Here is a 22,039-nt window from a genome sequence, read left to right as displayed (position 1 = left end):
AGGGAGATAAAAGGCATTATGGCATATTACTACTATGGCACAAGATTGACTTCAGTAAACTGACTAAATTTGGACACTGGCTTTGAAGTCAAACCAGTTTTCTAGTCTCAATTGTGTTACTTCTATTACAAGTTTGATGCTAAATCTTGCAACAGAGCTGCATGAAATATCAGGTTGAACCAGCTTACACTACGAGATGGTGAAGTATTACATTCGATGGAATAGACAAATTTAGCAACAATTTATTTATTTATTTACTGGGGGGGGGGGGACAAAAGCAATTTCAACCAATTTTTTCTTTGCCTTTTCCAGTCCTGTGTAAATACCACACTGTACCCAGTGTGAACACCTTAAGAAACAGTTATGAACCTGCAACAAAAACTCACCATGAAAAACAAAGCAAGTTTTGTAAGCACAGGAAAAGGAAGTGTTCACATGATATATACCGTTCAAAATGTTGGCAAAACACACAATGCCCAATGAAGGCAAATATATAGAGCAGTCCAATAAGGGAAGTAAACAGAATATGACAAACTTTAAGAAAACACCAAAAAATTAATCTAAGGTGGTCAGACCCATCGATTTTAGTGTGGAGCTGGAAGCCATCCAACTCTTCACTGATGGCAAAAAAAATCGAGAGAAGAATTGCGCATTTTGGATTTCAACATGCAACATCCTTTAGTTCTCAGTGGCAACAAGGACAAACATTTGGATGGAATTATGATCACACACTGCACTAGAAGTGCAAGGAAAGACATAGGAGCAGGAAAGGTGGTGAATGCCATGCAGGTGCTCATCCCCAACACCCACTAGAGTCAATTTTAGGTAAAGCCAATATTGGTCGGCCTTCTTCTCCTTTGATTAGTGAGAAGACATGCACTCAGGTACATATATATATATATATATATATATATATATATATATATACACACACACACATACATACGCACACACACAATATATGGGGGGGGGGGGGGGAGAGAGAGGAATAGTAGTCAGAAGATGCATTATTTGGCTAACATGATGCTACCACTAATCGCTTCCTTTGTGGGCAATAAGGTCCCACATGGTGGTCTGATCAATACTGTATAAAAAGCAAAGGTTTCTTTTGGTGCCTGAAAAAGGAATTCACACAAATATCTCACTTACCGCCTTGCAATATAGTAGAAAACTGGATTACCAGCCTTCGATGTGCCTGCTTGGTAAAAGATGTTCAGAGTTTTTAATGCTTTAAATTCTTCTTTCTCGTGTACCTGATGCCTATAGAACAGAGAAAATTTTCATGCACATCATCATTCACCATGATCTTTCAACAAGTACAAATGAAAATTTCTTCTACCTGGTCATAAATTCTTCAAACTTGGAACTTGTAAGATTCAGACTCGACCAATGTGTGTCAGCAACTGGTTTGTGTTCTGGGGGCCCAAGATAAGCAAGTAGAGTAGCCATTTTGTCAAATGGTCGCCTACCAACAGCTTTATGATCCCTTTAAAAGTAGAAATTAAACAACGTATTGCAGACAAAAACAAACATCATACCAAAGCTAAAAATAAAAACAGCCTGGATCAGACATTGCTACTCTCCTACAAGCCTTGTGATTGATACAATACAGCTAGACAGACTCCAAAAAAACACATAAAAGACAAGATCTGAATGTGTACCGGTTACTAGAAAGGTACTGTCCAATCTTCTCTTGATTGTTCCAGAGCAACCGATGTAAGGCAAGTACATTCCCATCCGTAATGAAGGAGAGGCTGTGATTCACCGTGTCACTTGGAGGGCAATTATTTGCAATGTCAAAGAAAAATCTATTTAAAAGAAACACAAAGTGGCATTCTGATTGAGAAAAGTATTCTTTATTGGCTGGAACATGTCAATGGCTTTGTAATTATGAAGGATTCTACTTTATAAAGTGGTCTGTTCCAATAAGGGCTCGTTCACATCTGCGTTCATCTGTCCTTATTGCAGGTTTCCGTTTCCTGCATAAAACAGATGCAGGAGACGGAAGCCTGCAGGAGACTTTCTCACCCATTCATTTGAATGGGTGAGAAAGCTGTCCGGCCGTGAGCGGCGGTGAATGTTTTGCACTCTCCGCCGCGAAACCGGGTTTTATAATCCGGATACAGAGTCGGACATGCACTACTCTGTGTCCGGATTAAAAAATCCGGTTTCGCGGCGGAGAGCCTAAAACGCTCACCGCCGCGCACGGCCGGACCTGGTCTGTGGTTTCCGTCTTCTGCCATGCAGAAGACGGAAACCATAGAACGGAGACATGAATGCAGGTGTGAACCTAGCGTCAGAAACAGCTTCACCCCACAGTGTGCTGATCACCAGAAGTCAGGCTGCAGAATCACTGGGAGAATCTGCAAGTGCTTAAAGGGGAAATGTAGCGTTACATGGAGTTAAATTCTATGGACTTTTTTTTTTATTGCTGCATTTTTTCCAATAAGTTTTTATTAAAAAAAATTCTTCACTTTTTTTCATCTGTGGTTGCATTTATTTTCATACATTGCAGGCTTCTCTGTTCGAATCAGCATGAAATTAATTGAGAGCGCTACTATGACTGTTTGATCTGTAGCCCCTATCTATACTCTTCTGGTAAGAATTCACAGAACACAGATGAGCTTGTCATGGGGTAGTCCAAGCTCAATGGCATATTCAATAAGATCATCAGTGGGGTTGCCAGTTGTCAGATGCCCACCAGTCCAATACTAGATGATCTATTCTAAATATAAAACTTTTCAACTCTTGAAGGAGCAAATACTGAAGGCATAACTGACCTTTCTGACAATACATGAATGGACGACCATCAGGATTAGCAATTAATGTGTGCACATATTGCCAATATTAGCTATGAAAGGGCATCCTGTACATATGCCCTTTAAGATCCAACAGCTTATTAAAATAGTGAATAATTCATTAGGAAAAGACTGCTGTATGACTATAGTACACCATAAAAGAGTATCTCAATGAGTTCACATTGTAATTCCACCAGTGTACACTAACACATCATGTAATTAAAAACACAAGGGGCTGAAAAGGAATTGTCTTCTAAATTCATTATAATCAAAAGCAACAGCAATTGTAAAAAGTAAAAATGTGAAGTCGTAAAGTAATAAGAACATTCCTAACCATAGATAGATAAAAAAAACCCTTTGCATAAAAACTATTCCCTTCATTTCTGGTTGCATTATAAAGGGCGTGTTCACACTACTGCCGGTGTCTGCCCCGGGGTTTCCATCCTAAACACCAGGGAAACTGGACAGGGGATGGCTTGCCAGCAGTCAGCTTTAAAACCCATTCATTTGAATGGATTTTTAAAGGCAACTGCTGGTGCCCGTATGCTGCATCTTTGCTTGGAAACAGTTATTTTGTTATTTGCACGGACACAAAGTCGTACATGCAGGACATTGTGTATCATGCAAAAGAAAAAAAAAAGAAAAAAAACACAAAAAAAACCAAACCTAAAAAACTGTTTCTAGGCAGAAGAGCCGTATACAGACACTGGATGTTACCTTTACAAACCCCATTCAAATGAATGTGTTTTAAAGCTGACCACCAGCAAGCAGCCTCCTGTCCAGTGTCCCTGGGGATTAGGATGGAAACCCCGGGGCGAACAGTGGTGGTAGTGTGAACTACCCCTAATTTATGCAAATTAACTTTACAAGGAAGGGATGGCAGCAAATGACAAGAAGATAACCTCTTACCTTCGCGCTGCGTCAAAGTTGCTCTTCACAAACTCATTGAATGGACGCATGTGTTCCTCTTTCGTAAACAAGACGTGATTGGCAATACTTTGTAGAATCTGAATAGTAAAAGGCACAGTACATTATTCTAATATTTTGACTGCAAATTTACTGTTTATTTACCAACACATTCCCATCAATCTCACTCCCAAATGGGGCTCAAAATAAAATTAACTCAGGACAGCTCCAGAGGAAGCCAATTAACCCCTAAGCAGGTTTTCCACTAACTCATCAGTGGCTTTTCTACTATCATCATCATCTAAGCCCTAGCCACAAAAGATAAGTGTCTGATCAGTGGTAGTCCAACCACTGGTGATGTGAGGGCCCATTCTGTTGTATTCCCTACAAAGGGACTGACTAATTGCTGTTATGTCATTCCCATAGAAGGTGTGGGTATGTGTTGCCACAGCTACATTCACCACCTTAGATCCTTTCCTTCACCAACACCACTACGCTAAGTTTTAAAAAATTCATAAAGCTGGAACAGGTCAATTTATGCAACGTGCATCACATGAAAAGTCAACATTATGTCACAGTAAGTCCAGAAAAATGAAGGCTTTTTTACATGTACTACTGAATACCAAATGTATTTACTGGTGAATGTCCAACGTATCCATGATGAAGAACAGCTAAAAACCATTGCGGTGATCTTAGTGAATGTGATAAGTATTTTAATAAATATATGGAATTAAATAATCCTTTATACATGAAACAGAGGATTAGTGGCTGGTGGGGGTCTGACTGGTGAGACCCCCACGAATGTTGAGAAAGGGAAGATGTCTCAACCTGCTGTGAATGTAGCGGCGGTGGACACAAACATCCCTCCCCCCTTCCAATACAGACTGTTTATTCCAGTGGGCCAGAGATAGTATAGCTGCCTCCAGCTCTCCCACTGTAATGAATGGAGTGGGAAAGCATCTCCATCTGCCGCTACACTCACAAATGGGGTAAAACGCCAACTGTTATATGGATTGGTGGGGATCTCAGCGGTTGGATCTCCTTTAATCAGTAATTTATCCTTGATCCTTTGGAAATTTAATTTAAAAAATTGTGTACATTTCATGAAACGTACACAGAGCAAAGTAAAGTGATACCTTAGACATTAACTTCAAGCCACGTTCAATTCTTGGGGGTGGCTTTTTGTCCAATATCCCTGCTTCATAAGGAGAGACAATGGCCGGATTAATGAACCTAAGGAACATGGCACTTCCAACTGCACCAATGCTGTTTTGTGGAAATCTCTGGCTTACAACCTGCAAAACAAGATATTGCAATAATGTAATATTTAGAAGAAAAATAAAGTTTATTAGCCATGGTCAGCTACCTTAGTGATATTATAAACAATTACTAAAAGCAACAAGATTGGAAATGCACTCAAAATGACTTCAGGGGTGGATCATGTAGACTGATGTACACGAGCTATTGTGCAGTTAATAAGCAGGTATCATTTAGGAGAACTAATAATGAGATGTAGTGAAATTAGTCAGCTAGTCGATCAACACACATGGAATAGTTAACTAGTAGAGATGAGCGAACACTGTTCGGATCAGCTGTTCCGAACAGCACGCTCCCATAGAAATGAATGGAAGCACCTGGCACATACACTTTGCCGGCGGCCGGTCGCTGTGCCAGGTGCTTCCACTCATTTCTATGGGAGCGTGCTGTTCGGAACGGCTGATCTGAACAGTGTTCGCTCATCTCTATTACCTAGTACAGTCTTGTACAACCCTTAGGCTACATACAACATTTTGCGTGTTTTTCTTTTATTTAGAGTTTTAAATGGAGCCTACCACCACTAAAATTGTTTTTAACCACTTATGCTAGTGGCATACTGAACAAACCCTTTATTTATTGGGAGTACATCAGGAGAACAACTTTTAATCCACGTGCAAAGCAGCTGCTTAAAGGGGTTTTCTGAGGGGGAAGAATCAGTTTTCAAAAAAAAGGTCCATTAGTGCTATTAATAGGTTAATAAATGCAACCAAATAACTTTAGTATTGTTTTGAGTGATTTCTGGGTTTCTCTGTGAGCTCCTGGCATCTTCTGCATTTATTTACATGTGAATCTTCTTGTTCTGTGTTTTGGGGAAGCAAGATGTTACTTTTAGATCTTTACTAACATAAAAAAAAAAAACACTACACTATAGACTCTCAGTATGGTAGTTTTCTCAGTCTTCTCCAAAGGATTTCATTAGCTCAGAAGAAGACATGATACGTAGCAAAGCTGCAAGTGACATCAGGAGGACCATAGTCTATTACTCTGAACATCTCTGTAAAACATGGTGTCCATGTAGGAAGGAGGGGAGATATGGGCATGCATTACTTTACAAAACGGCATCAAGACACCCATGAAACCAAGTGCTGGACCCATTTTTAGAATTGGTCAGTCAGCATTAAGAGAATATATGTATATATAGAGTCATAACTTATTTTATTAAATTTTATAATTTCTCTTTGCACTTGTCAAAAGGATGAAAACCATTTAGAGAAGCAAAATTGTAAGTTTTTCAGACAAATATTTACACCATGTTTACACCCTTATTCTAGTCAAGGAAGAAAACCAACAAAAAGCACACAGGATAGGGTACTTTACCAATAAAAAACAAAACAAAAAACAAAACCAAGAAAAAACAAAATACTTTAGTGTTGCCCCAAGATGCTGTAGCTGTGCCCATGAGGAGCTAGCACCACATATACTGTTCTCACAAGAGAAGTGCTATGCTAATAAAGCGCTCTATGTTTATAGCAAAGCGGTACAAGACAGACAAAGTGCAAAATAAGCAACTTTGTGGCAGGAAAATTATCTTTAAAAAGATAAATCTCCAGAGGAAACCACTTTCCATGTTTCCACTCCCATATGACTATATCACATTTCTTCTGCACTGCATACCGTGCTTACTCCTTGCAGTGCACCATCTTCTCTGAACCTAAAAAAAAAAAAAAAAAAAAAAAAAAAAAAAAAGAAGCAAAACACTTCGCTTCATTAAAAGTGTAAGACAGGAGTGGTCTACTCTTTAGTAGCAGCAGTGATATGGTAGGAGTTTCTGTCCTTTCTTATGTTGATGCTGTGGGTAGACGGGATGCACTGATGCCTGTAATGGGTAACAGACCCCATAAACCGAAGTAGAAAACTTAATTTACACAAATTTGTAATAGTTTACCCCAGTATGACCACAAATAGGTATTTATGTATCTATACCTATCTATCCATACTGAAAAAGCACAGAAAAAAACAGTTGAGAGAAAGACACATGAATACTATAACGAAGCATAGGCAAAATTTTAGCTTTGGGTAAAGTGTCCCTTCAAGAGTTAAAAAAAAAAATCTAAAACCTAAAACCTAAAACCTAATACTAAACTTGTACTAAAGATTTTTAAAGGGGTATTCCCCATCTCAAGGATTCTATCTGCTAGCTTATGTAAAATTCAAGAGTTTTCCTAAGTACGTTCTACAAAACCTGTGTAATGTACCATATATACTCGAGTATAAGCAGAGTTTTTCAGCACAGTTTTTGTGCTGAAAAAGTGCGCCTTCGCTTATACTTGAGTCAATACGGTAATTGAAAATGTCACATGACTGGTCCGCAGTAAAAGACATCTGTGCGAGGCCGCAGGAGCAGCGCTGCTGCCAATAGGCGAGTGGTGAGGCGGCGCTGTATCCAGAACCAACCCAAGATATTTCCAGAGCGTCTTCTCTGCCTTGGAAACATCTTAAGGCGGCCCTGGAGACAGTGCTGCCTAGCCACCCACCTATCGGCAGCAGTGCTGCTCCAGCGGCCGCCCACAGATGTCTTTCACTGCGGACCAGTCATGTGACATTTTCAATTACCATATTGACTCGATTCAATACGGTAATTGACTCGACTGCAGCGGGCCTCCGCTCCAGTCCTGGCCCCCTCCCCCAGCTACATCACATGCCGGGTGACGTGGCCATGTTAGCTCAGGCCTGCACCTGGCGTGTGTCGATGACGTCTTACTGCGTCATCATGCCCCCTACGCTGAGACGCAGCGTACTGGTGGGAAAAGACGAGCAGCTCCGGGAGACGAGGAGCAGTGGCGGCGGCAGCAGCAGCGCGAAGTCGGTAGGTATGAGAACTTAATGTTTGTTTGTTTTATAATAGACCGCTACCTGCTGGAGTATTCCCAACAGATATCGGCCTATTTACCAACCTCCCCGGGCCTGCTCACTGCTGACACTCACTTCACATTATACTATAGGCCGTGGAGACCGGCAGTGAGTAGGCCTGAGCCCAGGCCGCGATCCCACAGCCGCTATTATTATACACCCCCCCCCCCCCCCCCCAGTAAAATGATTGGAACCCCAGGGGAGGCCAGAGAAAATAATTAACAGTGTTACTCACCTCTCTGGGATCCGATGTTAATCCTAGCCGGCTTCGGGCCTGTATGATAATGTTCCAAACGTCACATGGTCTGGGATATCACCATATAGGCCCAAAGCCTGTGGTAGTAGTAATAGCCTGTTAATGCTAGCACAGGCTTTAGGCCTGTATGGCAACAGGATGTTACTGCTACCATAAGGCTTTGGGCCTGTATGATAATATCCCAGACGTCTGGGGCATTATCATGCAGGCCCAAAGCCTTAAGGTAGCATTAACAGCCTGTTGTCATACAGGCCCAAAGCCTGTGCTAGCATTAACAAGCTATTACTACTACCACAGGCTTTGAGCCTATATGGTAATATCCCAGACCAAGTGACGTCTGGGATATTACCATATAGGCCCGAAGCCGGCTAGGATTAACATGAGCACAAACATAATGTCATGCATTCTCCCCCCTCTACTTATACTAGAGTCAATAAGTTTTCCCATTTTTTTGTAGTAAAATTAGGGAGGCTTATATTCGGGTCGGCTTATACTCGAGTATATACGGTAATATATATTTAATGTGCATATCTGAACTGCATTATACTAGATTTCTAGTAATCATAAATAATGGTAAAAGCAATGTCTGCATCTACTGAGGTACTTCATAGTGTCTTGTCCATCAAACAGTCATAGCCTACTAGCTTGCTGAAAAATACAAGAAGTGAGAAGAGGAGACAGCAGGCAAAAGCGATGTGGGAAAAACAGGTTGAAACGCATTGCAGTTTTTACCGCAGTACTTTTTCAGAGAAATCTCAATATTTAACAGCCAAGAACTGCTTTGTTTGAAACAAGGACTAACAAAAACAAAAAGGAAAGGTGTGCACCAAAATGCTTTGGAGGTATTTTGGTCCAAAGTTCAGGTGACATCACATACACATGGATTCAGCATGCCAACTTTCTGAGTGACAGCTATCAGACAGGGGTTTCTCCTTTGATTTTTAATGGATATTTTTGACACTTAATTCTATCAGCATCCAGATATTGGAGTGGAGGATTGGAGGCCATTATCTGCACAAAATATAGACTTGGCATACAAAATAAATTAATACACTAATTAGATAATCTTCAAGCATTACTCTGTTTATCTCCACAATGGTAGTCCACTTTGGGACGCCCCCTAATGGAAACATATCCACATAAAAAAAGTGGTTACCCACGAAAACCGGTTTGGTTTCAGCACGAAAAATGCGGAGAGAAAAGTGCTGCTTGCAGGAGCAGTGAGCGGAATGGCCTGAACGCAGATGTGAACTGGGCCTATTACAGCTATTTACCAACATATGTTGAGAAACTACTACATAACTGCTCCATTTAAAAATGATTTCCAGGGAAACTAGAAAACCCAGGAAGTGACAAGGACTAAACTTTATTAAAGGGAAAGGAAGGAAAAGGGGAAAAAAAAAGTGGATACCTGACCCTCCAATCAGACGTCAGGTCCCCCATTTCACTAACTTCAGTGGTCACATGTTTTGATACCAGTAATTTCATTGTTAATACCTCACTTGTACCCAACATTGATTCCTGAGGTCACTTAGTACAGGTATGGAATAGAATCTTATTCCACCCAAAGACTTCTGGGTTTTCCAGTTTGCCTGGAAAACCGCTAGGACTTCCGTTGTTAATTTGCATAGAGAGTGCATTATCTAGGTTTACTCAGTAGCCAATGTAAGTAGTGCAAATTATTAGTTTTCATTACCGATCACTACTTACTTCCTATATCCCCCACAACTCTTCCTCAGTGTTTGTTGACAGACTGCAGCAGTGAAGCCAGGTTGATGACACATGACCAATGACTGACCTTAGCAGTGAGGTTTATAATGTCACTGCTGCAGCCAGTCAACAAATACTGGCAAGGAACAATGAAGATTGTAGTGGACCTACCATTTCATAAAACAAATTCATCCTTCAATACTGACAGTAATGCTGCTCAGAGACATTGTAAATGAAGTTCTCTAAGAATGAAAGCGGTGTATACACATATAATCCTATGTGACTGCATGGTACTAATTCAAACTCAGCACATAGACCAGCACTGGCTGTATCCTTCTGTAATACTATTGACTGTTCTGACTACATGACTGGCAGCCATTTATGGATAGAAAATTTTATATTTGGTAAGGTAAATTGGAATTTTTATAACACAGGAACAAGATTTTTGAGATACAATGACCAAATAAACAAAAATGCCTGTTCATGCACTTTATTTCCCCCACTGTTTCCCTTGCAGCGATCACTCTCCGAATTTCACGAGCAGATCTGTACCTAGTGGATGGTTCACAGAAAGCTGAGCTGACAGCTCTAACCCAAATTAAGTCTCTAGAGAACGGGTTGAAGGGAGGAGGTGATGACCAGATGCGGTTATACCATTTATATCATCACAGAGATGGATAATATTTCACTTCATAATCTAAACCTAAGGTGAGATAAAACCATCACTAGATACTTAAGCAACTTATCTTTCTCTGCTTCTCTCTAGACTGGAACTGTAGGGGAAAGGTTTATTTTTGTGTAGTAAGGATTTGATCAATGAACTCTGAGATCATGATCATGGGAATGGGATGTAGAATTAACTGGAGAAACAGGTATTCTTCATTACTAAAAAGGTATAAACATTTACATATAACAGGTTTCTCTTTTTTAGCTGCTGTAGTGATTCATAAAACAAAAACAATCTTTGTGTTATGGTTTGACTGCTTTACCTCTCAGGTTTCTAAGACTCTATAAGAAAATGTACCACACAATTAACTGAAGAAATCCCAACATCTTATCTTAATTCTTCTGTAAAAATTATTCACCTGCACCACAAGTCCTAAATGCAGCACACAAATTAAAAATAAAAATACAACTTAAGCATTTTAGCATTTTGTTTCCTTATAATGTACCTGCACCTTTGATGATGCTGACATGAACTTAAAAAAAAAAAAAAAAAAAAATCACGTAGGGGTCCTAATAAAACCAACTACTAATGATGAAATGTAAATATGTTTACTAGTATGCAGCAGCAAAAGGGTACCACACCATGATGAAATCATCTCAATATACGCTTGAGTTTTTCAGTATGACTTTGCCTTGTTAGATGTGAAATACCAGCTTCTACACAGTTATTGCAGCCTTTTTTATATTCTGTCAACTGTCTCAGTGTTCTTTCCATAATTCACAGAATGTACAGAGACAGACAATTCGGTCTGAAATAGTTTCTAAAAACTTAAAATAAATATATAGAAGAGGGCTGCACGAGCGTACCAGACTCCAGCCAAGATAAGGAAAGGTAAACAAATCCAGTTTCATCCGTGGACTTTCAATAAACCAAAGAGAGGAAAAAACAAAAATAAAAAACAACTTTTTGCCAGCACAAAGTGCACATAGTTATTGGCACCAGTAAACAAACACCACTTGCGTATACTTGAGTTTGGGGGGAATTAAAATAACCCAGTTTTGTAACGGAGACTCATGTTTGGCACACTGCACTATCTTGCACCAAAGATGCACCACTTCTGATGTTCTGCTCAACACTTTCGCAAAAGTGGGTGGAGCAAGGTGGGGACAACTGTGACTGGCATAGACTTCCATACTGATGCCATAGCCTTTTAATTCTATCACTGCTTTTGATAGCCGGAGTCCTTATTAAGATTGGAGTCGGAAACACCTCTTAATAAACCTCCCCCCATTTATTTCAATAAGTCAATATCTTCCAGTGTCAACAGTGCATAAAGAGGTCGTGCCATTGAGGACATTTATTCCCTACCAACAGGAAAGGCGACAAGAGTCAGATCACTGGGAGCGTCTGACCACCGTACCCCCCCAGCAAGCAGGTGAACGGGGGACCGAAAATGCTTGTGAATGGGGCACCAACGCACTTGCATGACTGACCCTCCATTCACTACTATGGGGCTGCCTGGACCGCATTAGCTGGTGTCACCCACAATCCCATAGCAGTGAATGGAGCGCCAGTCACACAAGTTCTCCATTCACAAGGAAGCTTTATGGGGACTTTTGGTCCCCCTGTTCCCCTGCTTACTGGGGGGACCCAGCAGTCAGATCCCTGGTGATCCGACATTTATCCCTTTATCTTCTGCATAGGGGATATGTGTCCGTTAAGCTCCGTCTTTCTTAAAGTATATTGCATTTAAGGAAGTGTCGCGACATGAATCACTTCATGGTGTACTGTCCACGATGTCCAAATAAAACTTGGAGATAACATTTGGCAAATACTGCATATACAGTCAACTTACCTTGGTAAGGGTGCTGAAAAAAAAACAAACCTCAAAATCTAAAAGATTAAGTCAAATGGAAAATCTTGAAACATTTTACAAACTTGTTATTAAAAGAAAAAGGTCACATTTTAAAAAGAACAAGCTTTGAGTCCCCAAGCAACTAGAAAGTAGCAGTTCCTCAAGTCTAGAGACAAACCAACCCCATTATATAAGATCAAGACTTCTTAAGCAGTAAAGCCAAAAGTTGAAAAAATAGTTATTTCTAATACTTATTTCTAATACTCACACAGAGAAGGCGCAAAACACTATAGAATTTCAGTGTGTTAATTGAAATGAAAGCTATTCTGTGCCAGAATTAGTAGAATGATTTTGACAGTGAAGAACTGGAGGCTGGAGTGAAGATGTTTTAATAGCAGAAAAATATAGAACATAAGTTTGTTTAGGTTTATTTTTTTGGTTCCAAATGGTCAATTTGAGTGTATTTGGGGAGAAAATGGCTGATAGAAAGTTCTCCAGACTTACTGATTTTTTGTTTTCCTTTTTTTCTTTAGCGGTAGCTTTATTCAGTAGGGAGTGGCAAGTTGCCTACAGGACAGAGATGAGCACAAACAAGTCACAGCACCAACTACACATAGCAAAGTAAATAAAAACTGAATTAATGGAAAAACACAATGTGGACTCATGTGGCACATACAACTTCACAGAAAAGAATGCAACACATAGTAATGGAAATACAGATCATGAAATTGCTCCCAAAATCAGTTCTACTATTTCTGGTATCCTACCAAAAAAAATATAGCCAAAAGGCAAATGGTATTAATTTTACAAGGCTGTAGCAAGAGAAAAATCTTTCAGTGGATAACAAATATTTTTTCGGAAGCAAATTAGATTGAATAAAAAAATTGTAAATCATACTTTGGACAATTTCATTGGAGAGAAGAGACAACAACTAGGCCAAGTTCACACGGCAGAAAATGAAGAGAAATTTGAGGTGAACATCCACCTTAGACCTCTGTTCATTTTCCAATCCAGGCTCTGGAGGTGGAATGTTAGGCTAAGACCCCACGTTGCAGAAACGCAGCTTTTTTTTATTGCAGATTTTGCTGCGTTTTTTGAGCCAAAGACAAGAATGTCTACAAAGGGAACGGGAAATATATAGGAAATTCTTTTAACATCTCCCTTCAGCTCATTCCACTCCTGGCTTTGGCTCAAAAAACCGCAACAAAATCTGCGTTTCCGCAATGTGGGGCTTCAGCCTTAAAGCAGAGCATAGACATTTGGCTACGGATTAGGCTCGGTTGAATAGGCTTAACCAGCAGGCGCTCTCGAGCGATGGACCCTGCAGCTGAATCAGCTGCAGAATCCATCGCAAGATCGAGCAGGATGCTTATTTTATCAGCGACCTGCTCCTATCTCTGGCTCCCATTGAATACAATGGGAAACAAAATCAGAGCAGAATCTGCTGTTGATTTGGGGGCAGAAGCCACCTCAAAATCAGCAGCCGATTCCAGTATGTGAAAAGGACCTTACAAAAAAACATACGGTGACTTACAGAGAAAAAAACATTAAAAGGGCCAAATGTATGAATATTTGTAATGAATATTTATCACATTCAACTTCTATATGACAAAAACACTTTCTGTAACCTAAAGAATATTTTTATACACCACTATGTTCTACGCCAACAAATAGGTGGTGTAAGTCTGGAATCTACATTAGGAAAGTGAGACTCTTGTATGCAGACTGTAGATCTATAAGAACTTAGTTGCGAATTCCTTATCAGTCATGGAATTGCGAAATCGCCTCTGGTCTACCTAAAGCTTCTGGCTTATTTGTACATTTTCATGCTTTGCACAGAAAAGTCTACTTGTCCAGTTAAGATGCTGTATGCAAATAAAAGTTGACCACATGCTCAGGATGTCAATACATAAAGACGATTTTCACTTTTACATAAACTAAAAAAGCCAGATAAGTTGCACCTATATATTTTAGCCAATAAGCATAAATAAAGTAGAGAGCCTGAACGTTTACTTTATTACAAAATAATTTACTACAATCCATCAGAACCATAATAAAGGCAGAATCACACTTTTGGCAACTCTTAAAGGAACATTAACCAAATTAGATTATGTCCCATCTGTCCATGCATAGGAATTTGTACATGATGATCAAGGAAGAAGGAGAGGCTCCTTCTGCAGACAGGATTGTGAAGAAGGGGGAGGGGCTGATTTCTTTGGACACAAAGAAGACTTCCATACACAAGTTATCTTTTCCCCATGATGGGAAAAATGGAGAGGAGATGAAGTGAAGGACCTCCTGGGCATTTTTATTATCAGTGAATTCTTTTTGTTTCGTGTTCCTTTAAAAATGTGAAGTACATATTAAAATAGAGACAGTGGAGATAGACAAGATCGTTTACAGGGTATGGAGAGATTGTAACAGGCATATTTCCTGCTGCTTAACAAACAAACACGAAAAATTGCAAAAAAGTTCTACCATGTGTAAAAGCACAGCAGCATATAAATACCAGATTTATGAAATCCAATGCATCCTGCAACAATCTCAATGGCCCTACTAACCCAAAAAATACTCATTACTTTTAACACTGAATATTAGAAATGGTGAGCTGAAAGGAATATGGACATCAAACAAAAACAAAAGGTACTTTAAACAGAGAGCCGCCAAGTATCAAGTTACTCTCAAGCCGAAATGGACCACTCATTGAAAGGTTTTCATTTGAATACTAGGCATTGAATTCTCTTTCCTCTGCAGTGTCCTCCTTAGGATGGAAGATGCATAATTTTGGAGTATATAAGATATTCACTTTGGGGTTTTTTCTATTTCTGTTGCAAAAATTAACAAAAAAAAAAAAAACCCACAAACTAATTTTGCCTTTTTTCCTCACTGCACAGCATTGAGGCAATTGTTGCCATCGGGTAGAACTGCAGAAAGTGATTTCTTGTAGCAACTTGCTGCATCAAGGCAGAAAAAAAATACTGCAGACAACTACACTTACTGTAGCCTAAAAGGGGGTGTCTGACTTTTCATTATTAGCTCGGCTATTAGAGTCATAAGCTTAATAAACGAGTACTCACCTCTCACCGGGCCCCCATTTGCAGTGACAGCATCTCCTTTAATCTGTATACAGATCTCTCTGTTTCTGCAAGGTGACCTCTGTAGCCAATCACAAGTCAAAATGGTCACCACTTCACAAACAAAGTCCTAGCATTTGCATGAAGTTTGTGAAGAGGTTAACACTGAGGCTTGGGATTGGTTGCGCATTTCCCCTCCCCACAGGACATCAAACTTGTATACAGATGAACCGAGCAGCTGCGAGACTGGAAGGATAGGCTGGGGAAAAGGAGAGTACTGGTTTTGGTCCCCACCAGCAGTATTATTAAGTAGGAAAAATAGGAGTTGGACATCCCATTTAATCTCTTAGGGCTAGTTCACATGAGGATTTCACGTGTGCAGTTTCCATCGCAGATGCCGCGACGGGATGCCGGGTGCAGTGCATGGCATCCCGTCGCAGCTTTCCACTCCGCATTAGGCCCAAATGAATGGGCCTAGTCCAGAGGGTGCTGTCACGAGACAGATGCCGTGGCTGAATCAGCCATGCAATCCGCCTGAAGAAAGGGCAGCTCGCTTCTTTTTACCACTAGTGGGAACAAACCGCTCACAGAAAAGAGAACGCTAACAGACTGCATAGACCTCTATTATGAGGGGGCAGATTTTGAGGAGGATTCAACGCCAAAATCCACCCCCTCTTGGGGGCCACAAGGTGGCTCAGTGGTTAGCACTGCAGCCTTGCAACACTGGAGTCCTGGTGTTCAAATCCCGCTAAGGGCAAAAAAAACATCTGCAAGGAGTTTGTATGTTCTCCCCGTGTTTGCATGGATTTCCATCCCATATTCCAAAGACACACTGATAGGGAAAAAATGTACATTGTGAGCTCTATGTGGGGCTCACAATCTACATTCAAAAAAAAAAAAAAGAAAAAAAAAAAAAAAATCCACCCCCTCTTGCCCTGTGTGAACGAGTCCTTACTTATTAGGCATCTAGGAAAAATTTTACTGTATAGTCTAGGTCACATGTATAGTATTACACTACCGCATATTGTAGCATCATAGATTAACTTATGTTTAAATGAACTGTATGTTAATTATTTTAACAGATAATTTGGTTTTTGCTGCTCTTCAGTATCACAGTATGTACTGCTTTACAGTATTATGTGCTCAATACTATTCCAAATCAAGTGAGATCGTATTACAGGAAAGGATGATATTTAAGGACACACTATTCATGTAATATTCATCACAAAAGGACTTGTTAAAATTCCCATGTCGTCTCTACAGTCTGCTTTTTCTGAGTGGTCAGCAAAACTACAGTTTGTTAACTCAATGCAAGCACTGTCTGTCCATAGATTATCATTCACAGAGTATTTCAAAAAGCTAGTCAAACCAGATTCAAACGTCTTAATATTCTTTTATCTTCTGATAATTCCAATTAAACTTGTGTTTGTTCATTTTTGCACATTGCAATCTAGTCTCCAGATGATCAAACATGGTGTTAATAGGACAAATGCCATAATATGGCACTGGTGAATTTATTTCACTTCTATAGTGTATTTAATGGCGTAAAAAAAATAATGCTAAATATTGAGAACCTGATTCTAACTCCTCTTCAGCACTAGCACCATTGTTGTAGGTTTTCAAAGCAACAAAGGAAAAGCCAAGAATTAATTAAATATTTGACCCAAGTAAACCTACTACGGTGCATGCAATATACACCATACTAGGTTGTATGTAGAGATGAGAGAGTACTATTTGAAACGGCTGTTTCAAATAGTGCGCACCCATAGGAATGAAGCGGCCGGCAGGCAGACTTTGCTGACGGCCGGCCACTTAACCCCTTCGTGCCGTCTGCGTCCATTCATTCCTATGGCTGCGTGCTATTCGAAACAGCCGTTTCGAATAGTACTCGCTCATCTTTACCCTTTTTAGTAATGGTATAATTAAAATGTATGTTATAGACCAAAAACGGTGAGCAGGTCTCGGTCATTTAGACCTTATTATGGTACCTGCTAGACTGCACACAATCTATCCTTAAAGGGGTTGGCCACCTTCAGACCAATATTGAGAGACAAATGTTATGGTTTGTGTAATATACTTTACACAATATACCAATATACTTTCTGTATCAATTCCTCATGGTTTTCTAGATTTTGGCTTGCTGTCATTCATTCTGTTACTGCTAACGGATAAAACTCTGACCATGGTGATGTGATTTACGGTCCATGGTCATGTGATGAGCCAACTCCTTTCCCCCTGACGAAGCCATATCGTGGCGAAACGCGTGTCGGGGTGCGTTATTTGCACTGAGGTACACCCATAGGTAATGTCTATTATATTTGTCTGATCCTATGTTTATCTAAGCACTCTATTATAAATAGAAATCCTGTTCGAGCTATATAAGTATACCTTTTTCAATTTTGTATCAGATTATTTCCTCTTTTCCATTATTCAGGGTATACTGCAGTAGCCATTTATATACTTTTCTTACATATATATGTATATATATATATATATATATATATATATATATATATATATATATATATATATATATAATATATATATAATATATATATGTATATATGTATGTATTGTTTGGCTACCATCATTATGCCCTATGTTTTGTTTTGTAACAGAGTCTGACATGCAGTACTCTGTGTCCGATTTAAAAAAAAAAAAAACGGTTTTGCAGCAGAGAGCATACAACGCTCACCGCTGCCCACGGCCGGACCCGGTCTGACAGCTTTCCGTCTTCTGCATGCAGAAGACGGAAAGCTGAGAACGGAGATCGAACACTAGTGTGAACTTAGCATAAGGCTTCCATCTGCAGGTGGATTTGTTCTGCTACCAGGGAAACCTATAGGGCTAACACTAAGATACTGCCATTCCACACGATCTTTTTAAGACTCCTAGGTAGTCTGGCATCAGGCTTCGCCACCCAGGTCTGCAAAGCTGTCACCTAAGACTCTGTAAACAGTTTTGAGAAGTTTTACCAGATCCATTCTGCGGCCTCTGCCGAAGCCAGAATGGGTTTTAAGTACTACAAGCTAGGTTGCATGGTTGTTTCTTCCCACCAACTTGGATTGCATTTGGCCATTCCATAGTGGAGTGTCCACCCCCCAATGATATAAGCGAGAAAATTGGAATTTATACTCTCCGTTAAGTCATTTTCTTGTTGTATTCATTGGTAGACACAGATCCCACACTTTCCTTTTCCGGCCCAGGCTGTTCAAAATACTTTTCCAGGTTCGGGACATGGTAGGGGTTGTTGGTTTCATGTTCTGTCTTTTCTATTTTTCTCTTAATGGGTAGTAAAAATTGCCTAGCACTGTGAATGAAGAGAGGGTATAGCCCAGGGGCAGATCCAACATCTGTTAATTCCTATTGACAGTCCCCGCCCATGTTGCTGTGTGCCCCAATGAATACAACGAGAAAGTAATTCTAAAAATAATATAAAAACAAAACTTTTATTCTAGTACCAAAAAATAGTGCTCTAATGATCTGTTTAATTGATTCTTTGATGTGTGTGTGTGTATATATATATATATATATATATATATATATATATATATATATATATATATATATATATATATATATATAATTATAGAGAAAATACTGGAACTTGCTTGTACCTTCTCAAGTGCAGATAAGTAACATTTACTTACACAAATGTCATAGGACTACATTGAGACAAAAACAAGTGCAATAGGTTTGTCAAAGAAAGTGACTGTGTGTGCAAAGCGGTAAAGATATAGCACAAGCAACTGTTGTAAAAGGGCCTTAACACCTTGGATGATCAAAACATGCTTTATAAAATTGCATTTAACTTACGTGAAGATAAAGTAATGTTTTACTTTAATAATGTCATGCTAAAAAATGGATACCCATAGAAATGAATCAAGGTATATACTTTACATAGCACATAATTCGATACACTAGAAGACAACCCAGGATAAATTTACAATAGCTTCCAAGACATTCAAACTATACCTCAAAGTGTGTACAAGCAAAAGGAAGAATGCATCTGTAAGACAATATGACTACTAGTGGCCATGTTGTCTAACAGATGCATTAAAGTACCACTCAGACATTTTCTTCTTGATTTGTCAGCACCTGGTAAACTGTGGCATAGTTGGTATGCTTTTCTGGTACTCCTGATTTGTAATTCAGCCTCTGTTCATATCCTTGTTGTGTCCAGTTATAAGCAGTATGACAACAATGAACCCAGAATCTGCTGCATAGACCATAGATCAAGTTCTGTATGCAAGACTCACATTGAGGCTCATATACATTTGCATAGAGAAATGAGCTTCAGGTCCACACAGAAGTAGCTGTATGAGTCAGTGAATTAAACTGTTTACTACATGATACAACTGGGAACCCTAGTAGTGGCTGCATTACAAAGAAGTAGTGCAAGGGGAACAAACTAACTCTACTACAGTTTACAAGATACTAAAAAGCAAAACAAAAAAGTGAGTGCTACTTGCAGATGTTTAAAAAAAAAAAAAAAAAAAAAATCAATGCAATTGTTAACGAGCATTTCATATACCGTACTGCACAAGGATATCTCTGGCAATAAAATAAATGAAGACAAATATCTAGTGAAAAGCAAACTAACTAAAGATATGGAAGAACAGTGCCAAATATGAGGATACATTAAAAAGACCCCATCTTCTATTTGATTACTGCGCACATACTGCTTTGCATACCTGGTACAAACAATGGCACACACTTCGCAACTGAGTGGGGAATTCATGAGTAGAATTTATAATGGCATGAAAGAATTTCTCAGTCATTTGCAGAAGACAGCGTTGATTTTCTTCAAGGACCTCAACTGCATCCAACCTTCAAAGTCAATTACAGTTCATTAATAGAAGAAAAGATACATTCGATAAATAGCTTTGGAAAAGTAAGAGAGAAAGTGGTATATAACTAGTTAAACAATACTGATTAAACCTCTGCAAAATTCTTCAGTAACTCAGTCAACATAAAATCTATGCACGCTTTTGCAGTGCTTTATTGTTCAGACTCTGCCACTGTATAAAAATAATTAAAGTGATGTGTAATAAAGTAAAAATAACACGAACACTAAACTTAACCCTTTTGCTGCCAAAATAATACATTTTTTGCAAATACAACCACCTTTTGTGCGTACCCCCACATGCATATTTTGCAGGAAAGTGTAAAGAAAAAAAAAATCACATTTGTGGCTAATATTTTTGAAGGAGAGGATTAGGGCTTATTTAGAAAATATTAACAAACCTTTATATTATGGTTGCCCATGGGTGGGTCAAAAGACCTTAACTAGCTGAATCAAAGGGATCCATGAAGCAGCTAGCTCAGGTCAGTACACTGCCAGGTCAGGACAGGATTTGCAAGTATAATTAAGTCTATATAGTATGGCCATATGATTAAGCCCTTAGACAAACACCACATACCAAAATAGAATAGAAACACACAATCCAGATGCTATTAAACACTGAAAGGAAGCCTGTCATGTTAATTTGAAACAATAAACCACCAAGTCCTAATGGACGGGATGTTTAGTGTTTCAAATAACCATATAAAAAGCCTGCCTCTGCCCGGAGTAAAATGAAAAGAAAAAAAAGAAAAAAAAACACTTGACAACTACTCCCAGCACATGCACAGTTCTGGAACAAAGCCAGGTAAGTAACCCTGTACAGAAAAGCCTTCTACAGGGATAATTGGAAAACTAAACCACAAGTCCCAATCCAAGAACCTGTTGGTGACTGAGTGTACCAAAGTTATGTTGACACTACTATATATTAGCCTAGTGGTAGGAGGATTGGGATTAAAAAATAAAATAAAAATCAGTGCTTACAACCTGATGTTAAATAACCACTGGACTTCATAAATATTTGCATACAAAGTTGCAAATGATTTAAAATTGTTCTTTTAGTGTAATTCAGGATTCCAAACACACCTGACATGTAAGAGACACATAACCGAAGATCTTAAAGGGAAATCATCATCACCATCAAGCATACCAAACTGTCACCACCACATTAAAGACAATCTTACAGTGATTAACAACAGACCTTTATTTTGAATGTCACTTTTATAGATATGAAAAAAAACAACTTTCAAGTAGTATTAAAATGAGGCAGATGGTGCATTGTGGGCAGCCTTCAGTTCCCTGGAGCACTGCTCTTGCTGCTCATGTAAGATGGGCGACATTGGAGGATCAACTTTCACCGCACACGTGGCACTAGCAGGAGATGGTAGGGGTCTAAGTGGTAAGGGCAGTGCTCCAAGGAGCTGAAGGATGGCCCAAATGCACCAACTACGTTATTTGTAAAAGACTTGAAAGTTGTTTTTCTCCAAATTCATAAAAGTGACGTACATAACAAATGTATGATAGTTACCACTGTTACGTACCCTGTAACATGGTTGTGACAGCAGAGTATCCTTGGGGGAGATAGTAAACTCCTTATAATTGTGGATATCTATGACCTACGACACTAAACATTTTGGAACAAAGGAGGCCCTTACAAGTGATGTACCCCTTCGGCACACTTCAGGCAAAGATGGCCAACTATACTAAATTTGTATTCTATGTGTCATTTCTGGCAAATAAAGCAAAAATGATATTTAAATCAT

The 22,039-nt window shown here is 39.3% G+C and overlaps 1 protein-coding gene across 3 annotated transcripts in view; it reads right to left on the bottom strand.

Annotated features, from left to right (window-relative positions):
* Positions 1 to 22,039, bottom strand: part of NF1 (neurofibromin 1) — a 151,261-nt gene that overhangs the window by 64,649 nt on the left and 64,573 nt on the right. For all 3 annotated transcript variants that reach the window (XM_075264846.1, XM_075264847.1, XM_075264848.1), the window contains exons 29-35: positions 20,128 to 20,263; positions 12,864 to 12,926; positions 4,841 to 4,999; positions 3,708 to 3,805; positions 1,662 to 1,808; positions 1,340 to 1,486; positions 1,150 to 1,260 (exon numbers count right to left, since the gene is read on the bottom strand). In XM_075264846.1, coding sequence (XP_075120947.1) covers positions 1,150 to 1,260; positions 1,340 to 1,486; positions 1,662 to 1,808; positions 3,708 to 3,805; positions 4,841 to 4,999; positions 12,864 to 12,926; positions 20,128 to 20,263 — 861 coding nt within the window. The remainder of the gene's footprint in view (positions 1 to 1,149; positions 1,261 to 1,339; positions 1,487 to 1,661; positions 1,809 to 3,707; positions 3,806 to 4,840; positions 5,000 to 12,863; positions 12,927 to 20,127; positions 20,264 to 22,039) is intronic.

Source organism: Leptodactylus fuscus, chromosome 2 (assembly GCF_031893055.1).
Source record: "Leptodactylus fuscus isolate aLepFus1 chromosome 2, aLepFus1.hap2, whole genome shotgun sequence".
In the NCBI taxonomy this organism is placed as follows: domain Eukaryota; kingdom Metazoa; phylum Chordata; class Amphibia; order Anura; family Leptodactylidae; genus Leptodactylus; species Leptodactylus fuscus.
The sequence above is the reverse complement of the archived record's forward strand: the minus strand, read 5'-3'. Positions and strand labels throughout refer to the sequence as shown.